The 23968-nt window shown below is 54.8% G+C and overlaps 1 protein-coding gene across 1 annotated transcript; it reads left to right on the top strand.

Annotated features, from left to right (window-relative positions):
- The first annotated feature begins 1049 nt into the window (after positions 1-1049).
- SFRP1 (secreted frizzled related protein 1) lies at positions 1050-14972 on the top strand. Its single transcript, XM_034070540.1, has 3 exons — positions 1050-1659; positions 5395-5472; positions 11271-14972. The coding sequence occupies exons 1-3, from the start codon at positions 1134-1136 to the stop codon at positions 11591-11593; spliced, it is 927 nt and encodes a 308-aa protein (XP_033926431.1). The 5' UTR covers positions 1050-1133; the 3' UTR covers positions 11594-14972.
- Positions 14973-23968: the final 8996 nt, after the last annotated feature.

Raw genomic sequence — 23968 nt, 5'->3', positions numbered from 1 at the left:
GGCACTGGGATGGCTCCTTCTGCCCCATCTTGGGTAGAGGGCCACAGCGTGCCCAGCTCTTGGCTTTGGAGGGCAGCAAGGCACCGCTGGCCCTCGGGAGAGCAGCAGCCCATGCCTGCCCACTGCGGTGGGATGCGTGGCTGCGACTGTGGCCTGAGAAGCTGTCCCCCCATTGATCTTTCGACCTGTGGCTGACAATGCTGCTCATCCACTCTACACATGCCCTTTTCTTGCACAAGGGGGTGAGGGACCAGCACTGCTGCTGCTGGGGAGCAGAGGATTCTGCTGTGGGACTAGAGGTGCTGCTGTCACACAAAGGATGCTGCTGAGGAGCAGAGGATTCTGCTGTGGGACTAGAGGTGCTGTTGAGGAGCAGAGGATGCTGCTGGGGAGCAGAGGATGCTGCTGTTGCACAGTGACTGCTGCTGTTGCACAGTGACTGCTGCTGTTTCACAGTGACTGCTGCTTTCACACAGCTCCCGCTGCCCTGGCAGGACCGGAGCCCTCTTTCCCAGGTGCGATTCCTCTTTAAGAAACAGACCAACTTCTCTCCTGCTTGTTTTTTTTTCCCCCAAATTCCACAGGTTTTGCTGGAATTTGTCCACAGGGAAATCACTGCACGGCCCAGTCCAGCTCCTCGCACACATCTGCAGCCTTGGCAAAGCCGCTGCCGAGCGCCTGGGCCTCGGGGCTGTGCGCTCCGGTACCCCCGAGCCCTCCGCTCGCACACGGCACCTGCCGGTGAACCGGGACCCATGGGGGGGGCACCCGGGGCACGCAGCTCCCTGCCCGGGGCCGCTCGGCGCCGTCGGGGCCGCGAGGGGCGGGGCGGAGGCTCACGGAGCCGGCCGCTGATTGGCTCTTGGGGTCATTGATTGACAGCCGCGGGAGAGCGCGCGGCGGGCGGCGCCGCTCTGATTGGCTGCCGGGGGCTCACAAACCCGCGGCGCGGAGCGGTGGGGCCAGACCGGGGCCGGGACCGGGGAGGGAGCGGAGGGGTCGGGGTTGGCTCCGGACCCGTGCGGGGGGCTCCGGCTGCGGGCAGGGAGCGGGGGGGGCCCCGGGCAGGGAGCAGCGGAGGGGCCCCGGCAGCCGGCGGTGCCGTCGGGGCTACCGTGGCTACCGTGTTGGCGATGGGCAGCGTGCGGGGCGCCGCGCTGCGGGCGCTGGTGTCGGTGGCCGCCGGGCTACTGGCGTGCGGAGGGGCGAGCGAGTACGACTATGTCAGCTACCAGTCCGACCTGGGCCCCTACCCGGGCGGGCGCTTCTATGCCAAGCCCCACCAGTGCGTGGCCATCCCCGCAGACCTGCGGCTGTGCCACAGCGTGGGCTACGATAAGATGGTGCTGCCCAACCTGCTGGACCACGAGACCATGGCCGAGGTGAAGCACCAGGCGAGCAGCTGGGTGCCGCTGCTCAATAAGAACTGCCATATGGGCACCCAGGTCTTCCTCTGCTCCCTCTTTGCCCCCGTCTGCCTGGACCGGCCGGTGTACCCGTGCCGCTGGCTCTGCGAGGCCGTGCGTGACTCCTGCGAGCCCGTCATGCAGTTCTTTGGCTTCTTCTGGCCCGAGATGCTCAAGTGTGACCAGTTTCCCCAGGATGATGTCTGCATTGCCATGACAGCCCCCAATGCCACCGAGGTCTCCAGGCCCAAAGGTAAGGTGTGAGCGGTGCTGCAGCCCTGCTCCTGGTGCTTGTCTCTGGGTGGATGGGGCAAGTGCTGGCCCAGGAGGGGCCGTGTGGGACTAAAAGGGTCTTGGGGCAGGAGGAGACTCACCTGAGCTCTGCTCCTGCAGCCCATGAGGAGGGCAGGATCCCTCTATCCCAGAGCCAGGCCCTGGGGCAGATGGTGCAGGGGCATGAGGAGTGTGTGGCTGCTCTGGTTCCCATAATGGACCAGGGCTCTGGTCCTCCATCCTCAGGTGCTGTTCTGCCCTGGCAGTGGTTTCTCTCCCAAGCCAGACTCCTGCTGTTGTTGGCAGCACAAGGATGTGTGATGTGTTCCCCTTGTCCCAGAAATCCCTGTCTGACCAGGGTCAATAGTGACAGTAACACCGGCACAGTGTTGAGCCATCCCTGCTTCCTGAGCAGCCCCGGGGTGAGAGAAGGGGCTGGGGAAAGGGGACATGGTTCTTGTTTGCTGCCGTGTGTGTGGCAGGGCTGTTGAGTGCCAGCCTGCCTTGTTTGTGCGAGTTGCAATGAGCGTGGCTTGCTGCTGAGAACTTCTACAGTAACTGGTTAGTTATCCTGGTGCCGCTCCGGCATTCCACATCGGAGCGCTCGGGGAGGGATGGATGCAGACGGCTGTACAAGTGCGATGCTTTCCCGTGTCCAGAGCCCCATTGGAAGGGATGGGCATTCCTGGATTCACTTGCAGGCGCTTGGGGATGGGGAGAGGGACCTGTTCATGGGGCTTCTGTGCTGTGTCCGGAGCTCATCTGGAGGGAAGTGTCCCTTTGCAGTGGCCACTTGTGTGCAGTTACCATCACAGACAAAGGCTTCACATTGTGCTGGGCTGGGAGCGCTCCCATAGCCCACCAGAGTTATCCCAGTCATCCCAGTGGGACTCATCCTTCAGAGTCATGGAATAGAAGGGGAGCAACCTGTTGTGTGTCAGCAGGGGCATGTGGAGGCAATGTATGTGTGGACTGGGGTTTGGCTGCTCCCTTTGGATCCATCCTCTCCCCTGGCAGCACCGATGCTGGTCTCCTTGCCGTGGCTGGAGCAAGCTCTTTGTTTTCCAGGTTGGCTCTAAGTTCATCTGTCCCCTGTGAACCTAGACCCTTGGTCAAGACCACAGCCGAGTCCTGTGCTGGGGTACGAAGGTCACTTTTATTCCATAGGGATTGCAGCCAAGCTGCTCCTTGGGCAGCCGGATCTGAGCTTGCTGAAGAGCTGCCCCTTCCAAGGTCCAAACCACTCTGAGCCCTTTGCAGGTCGTTCATTCATGTCTACATTAATCACACAAGACCTGGGAACAGGCTTCTAAATAAGCAGCATCTGCAAAGCTTTTCCTTGTGGAGTTTAACTTATTGATCACCTGTCTTGATAGCAGCATTGAGGTGGGACCCTCAGGTGGGTCCTGAGCACTGGGGTGTCTTCCATGGGGATTCCAAGCGGGTCAGAACCCAGCAGTGTCCCCCTTTTCTCTGGGCTCTCATAAGAAAGGGGCCCTTTCACTGTGCTTTCCCCCCCATTAACACCTCGAAATTGGAATTTGTTCCTGCCTCTCAAAGAGCTGACCTGCAGAATTCCTTTCTCCTTAAGCAGAGGCGGTAAAGCCTGCAGGCCCACAGGATGCATCAGGGGAGTTGCAGATTAATATAGTATTACACATTCCTTCTCCTGCCCCTGGAGTAAGCTGGCTCTAAAGCCAGGCATTAGCAAATGGTCAGCAGGGAAGAAGCAGGCGAAGGCTGGGCTAGGAGTAGAGGTGTCAATGGCAGGGGATGGCTGTGCTCCTGTGTGATGGGGTGTCCCATAGGAGGGAAGCATTTCCTTCCCCTTGGCATGGGACAGTGTCCCCGTGGGCTCTGCAGGCACATCCATGCCATGGTGAGCGCTGGGTACCACGGCACCCCATGGCACAGCAGGGATGCAGCAGTGGGATGCGTGCATGGTGGAGGCTGCTGCTGGGACATCCCCAGGGAAGAGGCTTGTCCATGGGGAGCAGAGCTTTGGCAGGATGTGTTTGTGGGAAGGGGAGGGATGTGCTTCCCTATGGATGGCTGCTGGCCCTGCTGCAGCACGGTGGGATCCCTTGGTGCCAGAGCCTTCCTGGGGCTGCTGGAGCAAAGCCCGTGTTCCACCAGGGAACAATGACTCCGAGTTTCCAGTTTATTCCTATTTCATTCCTTTGGTTGCCTGGAAAGCTCCTAGGGTGGGCGCAGAGCCTTGTCTGTCTGGCCCATATGGGCTCAGCCACTGTCCTAGTGCGCCCTTTGGCTGCTGAGGCACATGGAAGTGCTTTGCACAATGGGATGTGTGGAGATGAACCGATGCTGGCAGGTACCGTCTGTTCCCAAGGGTGGTCCCCAGCACGGTCCCTATCTCCTGGCACTGCTGGGGCTGTCGCATCCCCTCTCCCTCTCATCCAATGTGCAGCCTGGGGAGGAAGCATCCTGATGCTGATGTTAAATATAGAGCGGTGGGGACGTCATCACATCCCCAAAGCCTGGCTCCTGCCTCTGTCTCTCTGGGTTCAGGCGGGTGAATGTGACATTAGGGTCGTGGAAAAGGCATTTCCCCAGGAGATGGGAGGCTCTTAGGGATGGAGGCACCAGCTTTTGGGGCCTGCAGACATTGGGGCCATTGGAGGGCCCGTTGCTCTGCATGTGTGATTAATAAAGACATGGTGCATGACCCCAGGAATTAGCATTTGGCACAGGACACATGGGGAGGGAGGCAAGAAAGCCACAGAAAACAAATGTCTCGCCTGAACCCCGTGGGGCATCTGTGGCTGGGGAGGCTCTGCTCTGTAGGTGGCATGGGTCATGGCTCTGCATCCTCCCTCTGGGAGAGCTCTCCCATGTCTGGTCCAGCAGTGCTGTGGGTTCTGTTGGATGGGGTGAGTGCTCCGTCTGCACGCAGGGACCTGCAGATGTTTCAGCCCCAAGAATAACTCCCTTGTGTGGGAATGAGCCCTCATCCTGCTGGACCAGGAGCAGCATCTCCTGGCTCAGCCTCCCAGATCTGTGCCTCTGGGTGGTCTCTGCTCCACTTGGAGATGGGAGCCTGGAAATGGATCTCAGTGTCTGGGTGATGGGAGCTTTGCTCCCGGGATGATCCCAAGGAAACCTCCTGGGCTGGAAACCATCATCCCAAGGGGACAATGTGGAGGCTCTGCTCCGCTGGAGCCATGGGGCTGTGGGGTGTAGCCAGGCCCAAAGCACAAACAGGAGGATGTCTGCTGGTGGGGTTGTGCTGGAGGAGCTTCTATAGCAGGGTGTGAGAGCTGTGGCTCCATCACCAACCAGTGCTGCTCTATGGGCTTGCCATGCGGCAGTCCCCAGCACTAAGGGGGAGCCGATCCTGACCTCCCTGCCTGGCTCTGGGGCAGCCCCTCGGCTCGAGGGCACCATCCTGCTGCCGGGCAGGGCTTGGGCACCGTGTGCCTGGCTTGGCACAGTGCAAGGAGGGAGCGTGAGCAGGCTATGGGCCATGCCCTGCAGTGAGAGGCTGCCCTCAGCCGAGTGCCTGGCCCTCAACACCCCTCTCCTTGCCAGCGCTGCCCTCGCTCTTGGCATTGCCTGTGCCTGGCCATGGTGATGCTGGAAAGGGGCCGGCAGGAGGCTGTCCTGACCCACAGGAGGAGGCTGGCACCCCATGGCAGGCTGGAGGGCAGCGGTCCCTTGAGCCAGCTCCTCACCACCTCTTCTCTCCTCTTGCCAGGAACAACCGTGTGTCCCCCTTGTGACAACGAGATGAAGTCGGAGGCCATCGTGGAGCATCTGTGTGCCAGCGAGTTCGGTAAGGAGGGATGCTGCGGGTACCGGAGGGATGCTGGGGGTACCGGAGGGATGCTGGGGGTACCGGAGGGATGCTGCGGGTACCGGAGGGATGCTGCGGCTGGATGCTGGACCACTGTGTCCCTGTGTGTTGTGACCAGCGATGTGGCCATGCCTGCAGGCAGCACTGTCCTTCCCCGAGGCCAGCGTGCCTCTAGATGTCAGTGTCGGCGCGCATCAGTGGCAGATGGGACAGGGCTGGACACATCCAGGATGTGTCCGGTTCCTGCAGCCCTGTGCACGCAGGGATGGGGACAGTGGGTCCCAGTGCTTGTGCTCCTCCATCACCCATCTGCAGTGCTGAGCATCCCAGTGTGGGATCATGCACTGATGCAGGGATGCTGTGGGGCCCCTGCTGCAAGCAGGGAACTGGGTGGTGTGGGTCTGGGGATGGGGCAGAAGCGGCAGTGCCTGTTTGTGGTGGGCTCAGTGGGGTTTGTAACTTAACCCTGCTGCTATATGCTTGCAGGACTGATGGGTAGCATGGGCTCTCATTCTGCTTGCTTGGAGGAGCAAAGCAGCTTCCTTTAGGCTGTTACTGCTGGGTTTCTCTTTATCCAAGTGCTGATGTCAAACTTAGGTGTAAAACACCCAAAACCAAGCTTAAAGAATGCAGAGCTACTCGAAAGCTGTCTTAAATGTATAATGAGAGTGAGTCAGACAATTATAGGTAAACAGATCTTCATGTAAAAGCAGCAGCATCGCAGGGACAATGATTGGCTTTCGGAGATCAAACCCAGAATTAACTGGTTTTGACATCGTTCCTGGGGTATGTAACTTTCCCGGAAGGTTATTAAAGGCATATTGAACAAGGTGTGCATTCCTTGGGGATTAGCACTTGGATATGCCCTGCGCCAGAGCGTGCTGTGCGAACCCAAACCTGCTCTGTGTGCTGGCGCGTTCCCCTCTCTGCTGGGAATGAAGTCTGCTCTCCTGCGGGTTTGGGATGCCAAAGCACCAATGGGAACACCCATGTAAGAGTCCTAGGAATGTGCGTGCTCCTGGCTGGGTGATGGATGTGTGAGCTTGGTGGCTGGGAATGGGGTTTGCTCTTCACCATGGGGCTGAGCAGGATGAGGTGAGCAGGAGCTGCCCCATTGCATCCCTGGGCAGAGACTGGAGGCAGCTCCATGCTCTTGGATGGGGTCCCCAGCAGGCTTGGGGACCTCTGCTGCTGATGGGTCACTGCAGTACCTGATGCATCCCCACATAAGGAGCAAGCTGAGGTGGTGCCCTACTGATGGGCAAGTGCAACGCAAGTTCAACCCCATGCTTGTCATCAGCCTCTGCTGCTAAATACCCTCCCTGAGCTCCAGGCCAGTTACACAACAGGGAGCAGGGGCCAAACCAGAGGAATTCATGGCCTCGGAGATGCTGAATTGCCCACAGAGCGTGTTGGTTATGGGGAAATATTGTGGTGACAGCATCCAGAGGATGGAAATGTTTCTTGGCAAGCAATGGGCAGATATAGGGTTACCGTGTACCAGGAGCAGCGAATAGAGGGGAGAGCTCTCACTCTGCCTTCATGATGGAAAACTGGTTTTTCACTGATGCAGGCTCCATTGCATTCCTCCTCCTGTCACTGTGGTTTTCCTCCCATCCAGGAGGGTCCTGGCTCTGGGTAAGAGCTGCCTGTGGATGTGCCCAGGCTGAGAAGCTGGAGCAAGGGGAGAGATGTGATGCTGGTCTTCCCTATGAGGGAGGGCAGTGCAGGATGCTCCCGAGGGTGTCCCAGCATTGACTTCAGGATGCAAAGCACAGTGCATGGCCCTCAGATCTTTGTTTAGTCACTGTCATGGGGTGATTCCTCATTGAGAACTGTTTATCTGGTGCTAGAATAAACTCCCAGCCCTTGAGCCTGAGGTTTCTCCTGCACATCCACCAAGGCAAACACTGGCGGTTGACAGGTTACAGACCCTCATCAGAGCCAGACGTGTACAGTAAATGTTTAAACTAACGTGTGCTGCGCTGGTCCCTGCAGCAATGTTCCTGTGGGGTTTCACTTCTATCCCAGTTACAGATGGGACACGAGGAGCACTTTGTCCACCATGGATGTACCAGGGTGAGAGGTGGCTGTGTGACAGCCCTAGGAGTGATGCTGGTCTGGAGGACCGTGAAGGAAGAGAGCATCCAGCTGTGAGCATGGGGAGACTGGGAGGAAAGGGACCAGGAGAGGGCCTTGGATGAGCTGCTGGGGCAGCATCCTCACAGTAAAGAGCTTATCTCCAACCTGAACTCCCCCCGTTTCAGTTTGAACCCATCACTCCATATCCTCTTGCTGAAGAGCCCCTCCCCAGCATCCTTGCAGCCCCCTTCATATACTGGAAGGACCGGTTTGGGGGCACTGGGCTAACTGGAGCTGAGCTTTCGGTGCAGCCCTGGGGGATGCAGGCTGAAGATGCCATCACCCTCCCATGCCCCGCATCCCCCAGCCTCCCTGTGCTGCAGCCAGGGCTCATTCCTCCCTCCTTGTGCTGGGCTGGCCCTGGCTTCATTCCTCTCTCTGTTTCTCTTAGTGATGTTATTTATTGTTTCTGCCCTTTCTCCGGGGTCCAGGGGGATCCTGCTCGAGGGCTCTCGCTGCACTGGGGACTGCAGTGCAATCAATACACGCTGTTTATTTTCCCCCCTGACTGACAGCTCCTTGCCTGCAGCCTTCTCCCGTTACAGCCCTAATGTGTCTTCTGGCAGGTTTCCTCCTTCTGAGTGATTTCTAAAGGAAGGAGCAGTGAGGCTGAAGGAGCAGCAGAGCTTTCCCTTCTCCCCTGCCCCTGAGGTGCTGGAATGGGGCCCCTGTCTATGCAGGCAGGAGAGCAGCAGCAGGGATGCTCCCAGGCTGCAGTGTGATGATGAAGAGGGGCTGGAGATGCCTGTGGTGGTGCCTTGGGGTGCATCCATTGGGGATGTGGAGAGGGCACCTGAGTGCTGGGGTTGGGGTCAGCAGCACTCACACAGTGTTCCTGGTTTGCTGGGATTCCTCTTTCCCCACACTGGGAAGCAGGAGCTGGAGGGAGATTGATAGGAATTGTTCCAAGTGATGAAACACGAGTTGTGCTTTGTCAGGCTGGACCCCAACCAAAGCTCTGCGGGGCCTTCGGTGCTGCTGCTGCCAAGAGTAATTTGAGTCCGAGTGAGCAAACACTTTCATACACACAGACTTGTATTAGCGGGGATAAAAAGGGACATTTTTATATCTCCAGTGCTCCCTGTTCTCTCTGCATCAGGGATAACAGCTCTGGTACCATCTCATATGAGCTGTTTGTCACTGGGGCCCCATTCCTGGCTTGGTCCAGGGGGGTGCATCACTGCCAGTGGGAGCTGTGGCTGGTGATGGGGCAGCCACCACTGGGATCAGAATCAACCAGATTGATAAAGACCTTTAAGGTCATCACCTTCTCTTCTCCAGACTGAACCCCCAGGTCCCTCAGCCCTTCCCCATCACCCTTGTGCTCCAGGCCCTGCATCAGCTCCATTGCCCTTCTCTGACCCCCCTCCAGCCCCTCAGTGTCTTTCAGCTGGTATCCATAGCTGAGGATTGAATCTGTGCCTCCAAGCGCATCCTGGGCTCTCAGAGGCAATCCCTGCTCTTCTGCTCAGCACTGACCGGAGCCGGTGTGGCACAAGGGGAGCCGAGAGCCTGGGGCTCCCCAGGAGGAAGCTGTTTGCTTTGGCAGCTCCCTTGCATCCTGGAGCCAAGCCTGGATCCATCCTGCCTGAGCCTTCCCCATTGCTGGCGGCGGCATTCCCAGGGCCGGGGGATGCCAGGCGAGATGCTCCCCATGCCAAACCCTTTATGCCTTAGGGAGCCAAGGGCTGCCTCCTGCTGCGGTGGTGGATGAGGTCCTGAGCTGGGTGTGCAGGGAATGGATGTGCCCTCAGGGTGATGGATAGGAGGATGCCAGAGCTGCGGGTCCAGCCCTGCTGCAGTGACTGTTGTGCCCATAAAGCAGGTCTGAGCTTGGGGAATGTGGCTTGAATAGGGGAGCACTGCGGGGCCGGGAGCCAGGTCACTGGCAATGGGTTAAAAACTGAGCAGTGGTTGTAATGCCCTTGTTCTGGCTTGTGTGACTGCTTAGTCCACAGCAAAACCTGGTATTCCTTGAGCCAGGCTGACTTACCTGGGTGGTTGTGCAGACTCCCTCTGTTATAGAAACACAGGATGGTTTGGGTTGGAAGGACCTTATGGGCATCACTGGTTTGTGCACAGGGAGCAGCTCCTGCAGCTTAGGGTCACTAGACCCTCTTTGTCTCCCATAGGCCGTGGTACTTGGAGCTGAACAGTTTCTCCTCTGCCAGACTCTTTTCATCCTTTAGTACCAAGGATCGAAACTTGCAGTGATCAGAGCAGAGCAATTTGCAAACAAGCCAGTTTGGAAAGGTCTCTTATGACTGGTATTAAACCATTCCTCCTGCTCTGGCAACCGCTGTGCTTGGAGTCAGAAAGGATAAAGAAACAGAGGCTCACATTGCGGGATGCTGCTGCCCAATTAATGTCACAGAGCTTAGAGCTGCCTGAAAATGACTTGCTTCATTTTCCAGCTCTGTTGCAAACTGATCTGGTTCAGTGTCTTTAGCTCCTTAAAACTGGAGTCCTGTCTGCTCCTTAAACATCCTCAATTTGGGAAACAGATGCAATGAAAGCTTCACTCAGGTTTCCAATCCTGGACTGCTTTCTTGTACAGGAGCAGCACAACACGAGAGGGCTCTTGGCAAGGACAAGCAGGTGCTTTTGGCACACGGGCAAGTAAATCCCATTGCTCAGGGCAGGAGGGTGATCCTGCTGCCTTAGGGTTGTCACTGTGCTGACATTCCTGTCTGGAATGGTGAGCAGAGCTGCTGTCCAGAGAGCAATGGGCGTTCATTGCTCCGAGCTCCAGCAGAACAAGGCTTCAAGGAACAATGCTGCAGGGACCAATCTCCCTGCCAGAGCCGCAGGATGCTGCACATTGTCTGCTGCACAGGCTCTGAGAGGCAAATGAGAGGGGACAGCAGACAATTCATCACCTCTCTGAGCACTATTCATCCGCAGCTATGGAGTGAACTCCCAAATGATGGAAATATGTTAGCAATTTGTTGGCCACATGTGCTTTTCCCCAAACCCGAGGCAGAGCCAAGTGGCGCAGAAGTGATGCTTTAATGTACAACACATTTCCATCATTTTTCCCATGTACACTGAATTCCTCTTCATGGTCATGGCTGAAGGAACAGTGGGATTTGAGTGGAATTAACTGGGGGAAAACGCTGAAACCCAAAGAGGAAAGTATTTTTCCATGGAGGATGTAGGTGGAAGGGGCAGGCACGTGGCTGCTTCTGCACTGCTCCCATAGGCACGGTGCTTTGCTGCTCCAATGTGGAGATGCTCACTGCTTGGAAACCTGTTCCACAGCCACCCAAGGGCCAGGAGTGACTGCAAACAGATGCTTGAGGCCAGGCTGACCTTTTAAATGGCCCTTTCAAGAGTCTCCATGCGTAAAGAGCAGGGAAATCACCTTGTTTGCTCAGCTAACGTTGTGATAGCAAAGAGCATATCCCTGCCTGAGCAAGTCTCCCTCTCAACTAAAAAGCCCTTGGAATGCTTTGGGGAAGGGAAAAGGAAAGGACATCAGTGTTTTACCTGGTCATGGGGATGGCTCCACTTGTGGCCAGCTGGTCAAGCCATCACTGGGAGAGGGGAGCAGGGGGATGCAGAGGCAAAGGCTTCGTGCCAGTGAAGTGCTCAGGAGTCATTGGTTTTCCCCTTCTCTCTGGCTTCTTTTCCAGCTCTGAAGATGACCATAAAGGAAGTGAAGAAGGAGAACGGGGACAAGATGATCGTCCCACGCAAGAGGAAGGCGCTGAAGCTGGGCCCCATCCGGAAGAAGAACCTGAAGAAGCTGGTGCTGTACCTGAAGAATGGGGCTGACTGTCCCTGCCATCAACTGGACAACCTCGGCCACTACTTCCTCATCATGGGCCGCCAGGTGAAGACCCAGTACCTGCTGACGGCCATCTACAAGTGGGACAAGAAGAACAAGGAGTTCAAGAAGTTCATGAAGAAGATGAAGTCTCCCGATTGCCCAACGTTTCCATCTGTCTTCAAGTGATGGGCAATGGGGGAGCCGCTGCCTGGACCTGTCTCCCTCCTTATGCTCCTTGGAGCTTCCCTTGCTGACCCCAGGCTCCCACCTCCATGAGTGTGACATGCACCAGGCGCGGTTCACGCCTGCAGCATCCAGCATCCTGCTCCTGTGTGGATGCAGACGTTCATTTAAGCAGCAGCTACCAGGTAAAGAGGGCAAGCAGAGCGGGGCCAGGTTATGTCAGGAGGTGACAGAAAGGACCCTCGTGACTGTCTGTGGCTGCAGGACTGCCCTAAAGTAACTCCTGTTTGAACCAGAGCTTCCCGATTATCCTCACAATTAAAGTTAATAGTGGACAACCTGTTACAACCTCTGATAAAACCTCCTCATAGCTAATTGTCCTCACTGTAAAAAAGCCCCATTGTAGTGTAAACCTGCTTAGTTTAAGCCTTAACCCTGGGGTCCTTATGATGCCTTGATAGAGCTGGACTGGGGAGCTCTCCCTGATGAGCATCTCCTGTGATGTGCCACCGGGATGCCTGCGCTGGCCTCTGCACCCAGCCGAGCCTGGCCCCGTGCTGGTCCTGCCTGGTGCGATGGAGCAGCAGCCACGTTCAGCTCAGCATCCCCACATCACCTTCCATGGAGGGCTTCCCATGCACGTGTGGCCTTTGCAGCCCAGGGCTGTGGCCAAGGAGAGCTCGTGTCACTCCCTGCCTTTACCAGTGATGCTTTCCTAGCTTCTTCAGGCTGCAGGTTCCAGATGGACCAGGGCTTGTCCCTATGGAGCGCTATGGGAAACGCATCGTCTCCATCTTTACCTCTTTGTGGTTGCTGTGGGAGCTCTCAGTTTCCAGGTTTTTATGTGTGACAACTCAGCTTTGTGTCATTCTGGGCTCGGGTGGGGTTTTTTTCCCTAATCAAAATGTCATGTTAGCATGAGGTCAAATAGTTTATGAAAGACAAGGAATATTGGATCCAAATGATTACATTTATCGACCAAGCTGAAATTCATTATTCTGTTAATTGGACAAGTTCTCTTTTCCATAGACCCCTCTTGCTCCACATTAATTTTACTGTCCTCCTTCCATTCACTGTTCTCATCAATCACAATTGCTCTTTAAGGGAATGAATCTCTTGCCATCTGAGATAGTCCTATTGTATTGCAGTTAAGTGAAACAACAAACCCTCCTTCTGGAGGTTTCAACCCACCCCACTCAAAGCTGCTGAATCAATTGTTCCTTAGCTCGGGAGTGCTGTTTGTTCCCCACGTGGGAATATTCCCCGTATGGGAATAAACAGAGCCATGGACTCAATGGTAGAAGAATTCCATGAAGGAGCCAAGTGCACTGCGGAGGGATGTTTTACAGCGAACGGAGATGGATTTAGGACGTGAGCTCTGTAGAAGGTCCCATTAGGCTGGCTTAGGCCACCACTTGTACTAGCACTGTTTGATGCAGATTAATCATTGTAGATAATGTGCTTTATCAGTGGATTAAAGAAATAGACTGTGGGCTTCAGCATCACAGATTGATGAGGTGCAGTCATGGGGAAGGTGGACAGATCCAGCCTGGTCCCACAGGTCAGGACCTGGAACTGAGCTGGAACATGGTTATCCTGGAGCATCCTTGGCAACAGCACCCGGATCCTCCTCCCATTGCCTTTGCTTCCACAGCTGAAGAGGAATTGGGTGTGAATGAGGGATGCTTAACCCTTCCATAGTGCTGGGGCTTTATGCTGCCACCCAGGCTGCTGGTGGGTGTCCTCTAGCACCCTGCTGTTCATTTACTGCATTGAAAACACACACTTCAGCAGGAAGCAGCCAACCAAAGACCAAACCACATCCCATGCACGTGGAGCCCCTTTGCCAAGTCTTGGATGCAGCAGTGGGTGAAGTGATGGTGCAGTGGCCTCTGCCACAGAGCATGGAAGGATTGGGTGTGAGTTTCTTAATGCCACTGGTGCTTTCCTCTGCACAAGCAGTTCAGAAACAATCAGTTCTTTCCAACGCCCCTCTCACAGTGGGTGTTTGCCTTTGAGAAACCAATTGGAGCTGCTGGGGAGGTTGGGATGTGGTATTCCAGACACGGGGATACCTGGAAAGTGATTTTACCATTCTCTTGCCAAAGTGCTCCATAACTTGGCAACTGCTTCCATTGGGTCAACCGGGCATTGCTCTCCTTTCCCCCGGGCTCTTTTGGTACATGGAGGCTTTTGGTATCAATAGCAGCACCAAAAGGAAAGTGTTTCATGTACCATTGTGGTGTAAGCCATTCTGGTGCCTTTGCAATCTGTTTTGATGCAACTTTAAATAGCTCATTTAGAAAAGTGTGGCCAATGAGCAGGCAAAACCTGGTGGTTATAGAGTTCACAGGAGGCCATAAACCCTGTGCTGATGGACAGTGCTGTGGGTACCCTCCTGATGCACAGACAATGGGTGATGCTGCCAAAGCCCCTGAGCCAGAAACAGCATCCTGTGTACACCGATGTGTCCGTGCAGCTGAGACCTTCTGGGCATGGGGAAGGGAAGATGCTTTGTATTGTCTGAGCCCCCAGCTCCTCCATGATACATCCCTGCTGTGGAGCCAAGGCCAGGAGACATTTGCCATGCAGCATCGTGCCTCTGAAGAGGTCCAGGGGATGCAGGAGCCGTACAGGCAGCTTGTGCAGGGCTGGGATCAAGGGGACCCCCATGGCTCAGAGCTGTGTTACCATGGGGTAACACCGTGTTCTGCCACTGCTGTGTGGCTGTGCAGGGACCGTGGGGCAGGGTGCTCTGCTTTGGGTGCATTCCAAAGGGAGGCAGGTGCTTGGGTGAGGTGATGGGAGGGAGGCAGGTTCCCACTTGCCTTGCCAAGCAGGACCAATGTGTGGGACATCAGCAGAGGCAGCAGGGGAAGAGGCTCATGTGGCTGTGGGCAGCATCCCTGCTCCCATAAGACAGCAGTCCCTACACATGCTCATTGGGAATAAAAGGGGTGAGGGGCTGGGTGTGCTTGGCAGAGCTGTGCTCAGGTTTAAGGGCTTTACTTGCCTCGTCTATGTCAGAGATGTGAGAACAGCTCAAGGTGCATACGAACTATCTCTTGAAGGGCAAATACTCAAATAGGATTCATGTAGAAGCTGGTAAGGAGGGGACACAAAGTGCCTCAATGCAGGCACAAGCATGTGAGCAGAGCAAGATCTTGGTGTCTTGGGAAGCTCTTGCACGAGCACAACGCCTGCTGCAGCAGAGCACTGCTTGCCTTTCTCACAGTGTATTTAGATGAAGAAATCTGTACTTGATTGCTCTACTTTGTTTTAAACTTGTGGTTGATATAAACACATTATGGCTTCTGTTTTCTCTCTCCTGTGATTGGAACAAGAAACTCCTCAATAAAATGCCTTTTTCTTTTCTTTGGAAGTTGTTTTTACTGTTCCCTTTATGGCATCGATTGCATTACTCATCCCATGTGGTGCTGACATCCAGGGCCCCAGTGCATCGCCTCCTTGTGAGCATCTTGCCCCTGCTGCCTAGCAAAGGATGATGTAAAGGTTTAAGTATTAGTTCCACAATGTTAGAGATAGAAAGATCTACTGTCAAATTACTACTACTTGATTACACCAGTTTATCTACACAGTTGTTCTCCACTACATATCCCTGTTGTACACCGACCAGCTGAAGCTCGTTTTAGCTGACACTGATGCAAAGATGGGAGAGCAGCAGGCAGTACTGTCTGCAGGGATTGCCTTCCTCCCATCTCCGGGATGCAAGGAGAGGAGCTTCCTGGGACACTGCCCTCTTTGGCCTGGCTTCAGCTCCCAGGTTATCTTGATCCAAGCCATTTACCCACCCAGCAGGAGTGAATGGCCAAGGGGTGGGCATGGCCCCAGGTGAGGTCTGATAACCAGCAGGCTCTTCCTGCAGTGCTTTTGGCCATAGACCCTCACTGCAGGTAAGGTCAGTGCTGCTCCCAGCTCAGTTGGTTTCTGGGCTAAAGGCTGGTTCTTTGCATTGTGCTTTGCTGCTGGGTGTTGTGTAGTTACTAACTGAAGCATCAGGTAGGGATGAAGAGATGCAGGGAGCTCCTCCATGTATGTACTGGAGTCTTCCAAGCTCAGTTCCTTTATGGGCATTTAGTAGCATCTGTCTAGAGCAGGGAACTGGCAATTCTTGCAGTCAGCTGCTGCATATGGGTGCCTTTGCTGTCCTTGTGTTTGTTGGGTTACTCTCTGCTGAGAGAAGCCCATTGAAGCCTGCAATGTGGGCAGTGTGAGCTATGGGGAATGCTTGTGCTTTATAGAAGGTCAGGGAGGTATTTCCTGAAACCTAAAAGCATCAGAGGCTGCTTGAATCAGACCTTGGTGTCTGTACTTAGCAGAATGACTGATGTTTGTGCACTTCATGGTGTGTTTTACATCCAAAATCAGTTCAAATACTGATTCTCTGAGTCTGCTCTATGGGGGTTGAACCTAATGCTCCCCCTGCTCCTCTCCTTGTGACAGGTCATGGATGAGGGGCCTGCATCCCGACCCCAGCCACAACTGGGGCTGGAAACAGCAGGACCTGGGAGCAAGGGCACAGGTAACCCAATCCTGCAGAAATAACAGGGAAAATACCCCAAATCAAAGCTCCTTCCTTTGGCTTTCAAACGGAGCTGCACTGATGCTGCTCTGTGCCGGGTACAGTGGGACAGCAGGGGCTGGGGTGTACAGCAGGCTCCATGGCTCAAGGGGCTGCTGTGTGAACAGAGCAGAGGAGGCCTCTTATGTTCTCCAAAGCCCACCCCAACACCAGTAGCATCACAGGGAGAGCACTCGCCTGTTTCAGTGCCTGTTCCTGTGCCTGTTTCAGTGCCTGTTTCAGTGCCTGTTCCCCCTTTCTCACTGGATCAAGCTGGGTGACCCTTAGAAAGGACACGTGCACACGTGTAATTAAAGCCAACCTCCAGCCCAAGGCTAGAGCTGTGCTTGGAAACCCTCATTCCCTGATGCACAGGCTCTTTTTTCCCTTGCCAGCCAAGCAATACCCAGCCAAACCCTGCACATGCCACAGTGGAGCAAGGCCTCCATTAGATCAATGCTGGGGGGGGGGGGGAGTCTTCCAGCATCTTTACAAGTGCTTTTAAACCCTCTGTTTTGCAAAGGAAAGCATTGCTTTATCACTGTTTCTTCTCCAGCTGATTCCATCCAAGCCTCTGAGCATGCTACCCCTTGGCTAAGCTGCTTCCCTCTGTCAGTCCATAGGTATCCAAGCTTTATGTCCAATGGGATGAGCTGGGTGGTTCCTATGCCCTTGTGAGGCTTCTGGTCCATGCCGCAGGCAGAGGACAATGTGTGGGATGCAGGGGCTCTGTAGCATCCCTGAGCCGCATCCCGGAGAGCTGCGATGGAGCAACCTGTCCGGGTGGCCGGTGGCTCCGTGGGAGCTTCCCAGCCTCTGGAAAATGAGGGCTTTGTTCAAGAGCTTCCCATCGGAGGCTGGAATCTCCTCTGGACCAGCAGCCTGCCACAAGAATGCTGCCTGCGTGGCTGGAGCGGGGTCTGCTGCAATGGGATGTGCCAGAGACCACAGCACCGGGGTTGGCCTGGCCCCGTCTCCTCTCCAGTGATGGATGTGGCTCTGCTCGCAGCCTGCCAGCATCCCTGGAGCAAACGGTCCCGCTTCCTGCAGCCTGGAATGTCACTGCTGGCGGTAGCGGTTCCCTTTTGGAGGGGTTTGCTAAGCCACAGCTCTACAGAGGAACAGGAGGGAAGCCAGGATGCGGTTGGAAGGAGCCGTACCTGGGAGCAGGATAACGTTCCCTGCAATGTGGGTGAGCAGGGAAGAGCCACGTTGTGATCCAGCTCCTGAGTGATGCCCTGGAGCCGTGCGGAGCTTTCCTCTGGGCTCTGATGCACACATCCAGGCTGATAGGGCTTTATGTGGCACGTGCAAAAGCAGATATTGAAAGGGCACCTTTGCCATAACACAGGGTGCTCCGCAAGGCTCATAGCAAAGAGGTGGATGTGTCTGGATCCAGTGTTGCTGACAAGAGGGTTCTCCCTGCTCTGAGTCCATCACCGGGAGCCCTCAGTGTGAAGGGTCCTCAGTGCATTTACTGAAGCTGTTCTGCTTTCCCTTGGCATAGACACCAGGCTGGGATCCGAGCATCCTGTTGCTGTTGGGTTTGAAGTTGTGCATTAAATGGTCTTAATGAAACATCAGCATCAGGCTAAATGTTTCTTGAAGTCCCTCCCTTCGAATTGATGCTGTGGGAAAGCTGAGGCATAATGATGGGTGATGCTGCTTTAGTTCTTAAACCTTGTGCTGCCCAGCTGAGTTAGCGGAGCCCCAAGGAGCCTGCTCCAGGGGGTTTAAAGCTTCTTCCCTATTTCATCCTCTTTCACTCCTAAATGTTTATGGAATAATCCTGGGAGACCCTTTTAAGCTTCCTGGGCTTAATGTTTGCTAAACACTCTGTCACTTCCCTGCTATTGATGACTCCTGGGCTGCTGCCCCACAGCCGGGAGGATGGGACAGCCTCCAGCCACTCACCTGCATTCCTGGCCTTGGGAGAGAGGGGTCATCCACTGGAACAGAACCAAGGGGGAGGCTTGGAGGAGCCAGACCCACCCAGGACCAAAGGATGCACATTGGGGCCGTGCATCCCTCATCTATGCAGGGTGCTCAGGAACCCTGCGAGCATCCTGTCCGCATTGCACATGCGGATGCAGGCATCCTAAAGGCGATGCTGTACATACAGTGTACATGGGGAGCTGATGCAAGGGCTCATCGGCTGCATCATCCCGCCTGCTTGGTGCATTACCTCAGTCTCCCAGCTCTCCTTGGGCAGTATTAGTTTCAGCAAATCCATTTTCCTTCACAAAAGCTTTTGGTTACTTTGGGATTCGGGGCTGTTTAGGCTCATTGTTTCCCTGAGCTGCTTGTTTTGCTGTAATGCTTAGACGCTTGGGCTGCAGGAACTTAATCTCCCTTCTCCTCCAGCAGCCCTGCTCAAATCTGTTCTCTGCTCTAGTGCAAATTGTTGATGGGAGATAGCAGCGGGTCTTTCTGCTTCTATTTAACGTGTCAGCAGAGAAAGACATCTGCTTGCAATTACAGGCACGGCCCCGCTGATGGGTTGGCGCGGTAGATGTTGTAAGATAATAGGAAATCTTTATCAATTCCTAATTCCTGGTGTCGTGCAAAGGCGCAGATTTCATTTAAAACGTTTGTGGGGTTTGTTCTTTCTGCTTTACAAGATTATGGGACAAAGCAGGAGATGGGTATCAAGGGAAAATGCCTGGTGCCCTGCGAAGAGCCCCAGGTTTCCCATACTAAAGGCTCCTTCCAGCCTTTCCATGGTGCACATGGAGCTGGGTGGGAGCCTCCTGCCTGGGGCACGGGAAGGGGCTGCTCCCTGCCTTGATCCCCTGTCTCCCTTCAAGGCTGCTCCTGGCAGGGTGTGCTGTCAGCACAGCTATTCTTGGCCTTCCTCAGCCCATTCGTCAGCCCTCTGGGAGGCTGCTGTAATCTCCACTGAGGCTCAGAGCCTCGGAGCATGTTCAACATCATTGAGGAAGCAGGAAAATGGTCATAATGATAATGGTAATAATGGTACATGCACAGTGATGAGCAGGGGCTGCATCCCCTGGCTCTGAGCTTGCTGTGCTCACTCCCCAGCAGCCCCAACTCATGTTCTGTATCCTGTGCTTGGACACAGATCCCCATCTCTGGGGAGAGGCGATGGGTGCATCTGAGTGCAGAGACCATGGGTCTCTAAGAGAGGCCATAAGGTGCTGGCAGCTCATCTGGCTGATGTGGAGATGCTCTCCCTGTTCACAGTGGGATCCAAAGCAAAAGGTCCAGTGGGAGCCTGACTGCAGACACCTTGGGGTGCCCTGAGCATTCAAACCCAGGCAAAAGCATGGCATGGCCAGGGTTAAAGTGGCTGCAGAACTCAGTTGTGCCCATCTCCTGCTGCCCTGGGCTTTGTGTCCTCTGCTGTCCTGGCTGCAGAGCTGCAGCTTGGCCCCTTTTCTGCATTAGCATTGTGTTCCCATCACTATGAAGGGCATCAGATGCTGTGTCTGCAAGTGTGGGCTCCCATTGATGGCAGCTCAGCACAGTGCTGAGGACAAGAGATGCCCTAAGCAAGGTACCAGCGATGGGGCAGGTTGGGGTTTTGGGGAGCTGGCTCCAGTTGAGCCTAGTGAGGGCTTGCTCTGGGGATGTGAGGTGCATCCTATGTTCATGGCACTGCAGTGCACGTGTGATGCACGCACATGCTGCCACTCAGCCTAGGGAAAGCCAGCGAAGCAGCAGGAACTTCAGAGAGACGAGACCCAAACAAAGGCATGGAAAAGCCTGGAATAACTTGTGAAATGTCAGGAATTCCTGGGTGCTGCTGAACCGGCCAAGTCATCACTGGAGGAGGCAGAAAACAGATGGCAGCGGATGCAGGCAGAGTGAAGGGCTGTGTGTGTTGCTGGGGCACCCACTGTGTGTTGTTGGGGCACCCACTGTGTGTGCTCCTCACAGAGCCGCAGCAGCAGCCTGGTTTTGTCTCAAGCTCCCAGATGTGGCCATGAAGCAAATTCAAAGCATCTCTTTTGTCTTTAAGTTCTCAGACATGAGATGTGGGGAAGTTAATTCCTGTGCTGCTCACAGCCCCTTCTGACTCCATGTCCCTAAGTGGCTGTGAACCAGGTTGAACCCTAGCCTTGCAGATGGCTTAGCTTGTGAATGGGGGCCTGGCTGTATCTGGGGATGCTCAGAAGTTCCCTGTCCTCTGGCAGCACTGGGAATGGGATGGGATGCTCTGCATGGTGGCACTGGTGCACTGCTCACTGTCTCCTGCAGTGCTGTTCCAGTGGGAATCCACCGTATTATAGAGAAGGGAAACGTGCTGAGAGCTCTGGGCTTTGCATCTCCCTGCAGTGCTGGGATGCTGCTGGGCCTGTGGGACCTGGTGTGCTACAGAGGGCAGAATCCCCCTTAATCGCTGCAGATTTAGGGCATGAGAAGCAGCTTCCACATCAGAGCATGAGCTGTGATCTTTGCTTAACTGAGACTTCCTGAGCGGTTTGATGCTGATACCACCAGCACAGCCCTGGATCACTCCAGCTGCCTGCTGCTAAGCTGAAAAGTCCCTGACAAGCAGAGCAGGTTTAATGGGAATGGGGCTGTGAGCACCCTCCTGTGTGTGCAGTTGGCAGGGCTTCCTTTGGAGCACCAAGCAGCCAGGTTTGGGCAGTGTTTTGGGGTTTATCACTTAGAAGACAAGGATATCATCACCCATTGGGTGACATGGGGTTGGGTTGGAAGGCACCTTAAAACTCATCCGGTTCCATTCAACCAGGTTGCTCCAACCTGGCCTTGGCAGCCTGGAAGCAGACACAGACCATTCCCTGCGGATCCCAACCTCATGGAGGGGTTGGTTGGCACCTCCTGGCTGATGGCACTGGTCTGTTTGCCTTGGGAAGGCAGCAAAAGGGGGGGCTGCATGGTTTGGGGTGCCTTGTTTGGGGTTCAGGGCCCCCTGAATGGGACAGCAGCGCGTGTCTGTCCATAGGGATGCGCTTTGGATGGTGCGTGGTCCCCTGCTGATCCAGAGCAGGCGATTATAGAGGCTTGAGCTTGATTCCTTCCCCCTGCTCGCAGTTTGAGTAGCTGACAGTTGTTACCAGCGTGAGGTACTAAGCCTTGATTCTGAATGCATGAGTTGGGCCTCGTTAATCACTTCCAAATGCCCCGTCTAAAGGCTCGTATTGTTCCAGCATTCAGGCACTGATTTTTTGGGATCTCTGAAATAGGACTCTGCTCTCGCCCATGTGCTGGAGGAGCCGTTCCTTTCCGCTGTGCTTCACAAATATACATGTGGTTTAATTCAGCAGGAGGGCTGGAGGGGATGGTTTTCCACCCCTTTTTCCTTACCCCCGTCTCATTCTCTTTAGAGCTGGCTCTGCCAAACCACCAGGCCCTGTGCCAGCGGCAGCCCCTGGATGATCCCAAATGCATTTTGGGGTTAAAAAGTGTGTTTCCAGGAAAATCCAGCCCTGTGACAGACATCAGGGTGCGGGTACCAAAGGGAGACCAAAAGGGCCTTCAGACAGGGGTAGAGTTCCCAGCAGCTTGGGTGAGCTCATGCTGCTGATGTGCTGATGTGAGAAAGACCCAACTCAATGGCTTTGTGCTGTGGAAGCGGCTGGAGAGGCTGCAGAGAAGTGGCAGTGCCTTCCTATGGACAAACACAGCTCCACAGGCATGGGAAATCCATGGATATAGCAAAGGAATGGGATATTATGGGTCAGAAATGACAAGTAGGGAGGAATCCTGCCAGGTTTACAGCCCTCATGGGACTTGGTTGTGTTGAGGCTTAGTGGTCCCAAGGAAACATCTATTTCATCAACTAAACCTGCTATTCCGTCCCCTAGCTTTGGTAGGTCTCTTGATCCCATCCCAGTGCTCCATAGGGTCTGGTGGCCATGGGAATCACTTTAATTCCAGCCAGCGGGCAGAGGCTCCAAGCAGAGGATGCCTCTGGATGGACACTGGAGCTGCATCATCGCATCCTGATGGAGCTGTGTGTGTGCTCAGCACAGCCGGGGCTGAGCCAGGTCTGCTCCTCCATCCACAGCCCAAACCACAACCCTCTCTGTGTGTCTGAAGCTCTTGGAAGCTCTGGAGCGTGTCTGAGGTGGTTATGTCCTGTGGGTTTGCTGCTATTATAAATAGATGTTGTAAGTGAACATGAAAGAATTTGTGCTGACCAAGGGTTGTTCTTATTAGAGGTGATGAATGAGGAGGAGCTGATTCCTGCCAGGCTCTGTGCCTGACATCATGCTGTCCTCCCGTGGCCCTGATGTCCCACAGCATCCTGAGCGGGATGCTGGGATGCAAACCAGCCACAGCAGGACCCTCTCCCTGCCCACCCTGTGTAATCTGTGTTGTCAGAGCCTTAAACCCCCCAGGACTCAGATGAGAGCAGAGGCTTTAGGATTATGGGCTGTCTTATACATAGCAACTGCACTGCATTGATTTGTGATTCAGCATCACTGCCCTGCTCACCAGCAAAGGTATCCTAATGCTGTGTTAAAACAAGATATGGGGAGCTTGGTTGGAGCATTGCTCAGCAGCAACAGTCGGGATTTTATCCATGGGATTTCAAGTCAGCTGAAGGGTTAACATGGAAATCTTCCATATCCATTCCTGCGGGATGACCTCTGCAGGGCCCTCCCGGAGATGCAGCTATCTTTGTCTCCTAGAGCATGGAGACATCCTTATCCTGAGCCTGACAGTGTGCTGCTGTCTCAGCAGCTGGTTTTCATCACCATCACTATGTGGTACCTGCTCTTGCAAATGTGGCATCGTAAACTGCTGAGAGATGGGAGATTTACATGATGTCCCCAGCCAGGAGCTAATCCTTGGGGGTCCCTGCTCATGGGCATTCCCATGGGTGGGTCTGTGGATCAGCCTTTTCCATGCCAGAAGCCTCTCAAGCAATGGTCACTTAATAACAGCCTTGAAGTAAAGCAAAAGCATCCCCAGGAGAGGAAGGGAAGGACCAAGTCGGTGAAGTTCACGTTGGAAAAGAAGCAAAGCCCCAAGCCACAACTAGTGCGCTCGGAGCCTCTCGATGACAGAATCCAGACCACACTGGTTTGGGAGCATGAAAACACAGTGACAGGTTAAAGCAAATACTGCAAGAAGGGAACTTCCCATCGCAGGCTCTCGGACTGCTGGAGCCTTCTTCCCACTGCTGAAAGCATCCTTTCTGGAGCCTTAGGCTGGACCAAGCACCTCTTCCCATGCTCTTCAGGGTCTGCATGGGCTGAGTGTTTCCAAGCTGCATAAGATGCTCTGAGTTGCATCACTGAGCTCTGTCCCGGGGCTGCTTCTCTGGTCTTCCTCAAGAGCAGCTCCATGCACAACATGGGTCATTGGTGCCTGTCTGCAGCCAAACTTGGCTGTGTAGCTGCAGAGAGCAGCGAGGGAAGTGACTTTCCCACCCGCATGCCCAGGGGCTATAGCTGGAAAGGGCTCTGCTGTCCAAGTGAAAGCTGGATGCAAGCTGAGGGAGAACAGATGGTTCCAAGATCGAGCCCATCACATGAATAAGAGGCCAAACTGCTGATGGATGGGGCAGCGTTCGGCTCGGGCATGGGGCCAGGTGTAATGTCCTTCCCAAACTGCAGGGCTGCTGATGCCCAAGAACACAAATGCTTGTTCAGGTCCTATACCCACAGCATGACCTGTCTGCACCGTGTGCCATGGCTTTGTATTCCATCCCTGCTGCAGCACTGTTTCACTGTGTATTTACATTGCAGTCAGGGGGTACCTGCTGGTGCTGGCCCATCTAAGGGGGATTTAGCTGCCCACTTATGGCACTGTGACTCTCTGCAGGCAGTTACACTCTGTGGCTGCTGTGTTGCTGC

The sequence above is a fragment of the Melopsittacus undulatus genome, chromosome 18 (assembly GCF_012275295.1).
Source record: "Melopsittacus undulatus isolate bMelUnd1 chromosome 18, bMelUnd1.mat.Z, whole genome shotgun sequence".
Taxonomy (NCBI): domain Eukaryota; kingdom Metazoa; phylum Chordata; class Aves; order Psittaciformes; family Psittaculidae; genus Melopsittacus; species Melopsittacus undulatus.
Note: the sequence above shows the minus strand (reverse complement) of the source record. Positions and strands in the feature narration are given on the sequence as shown.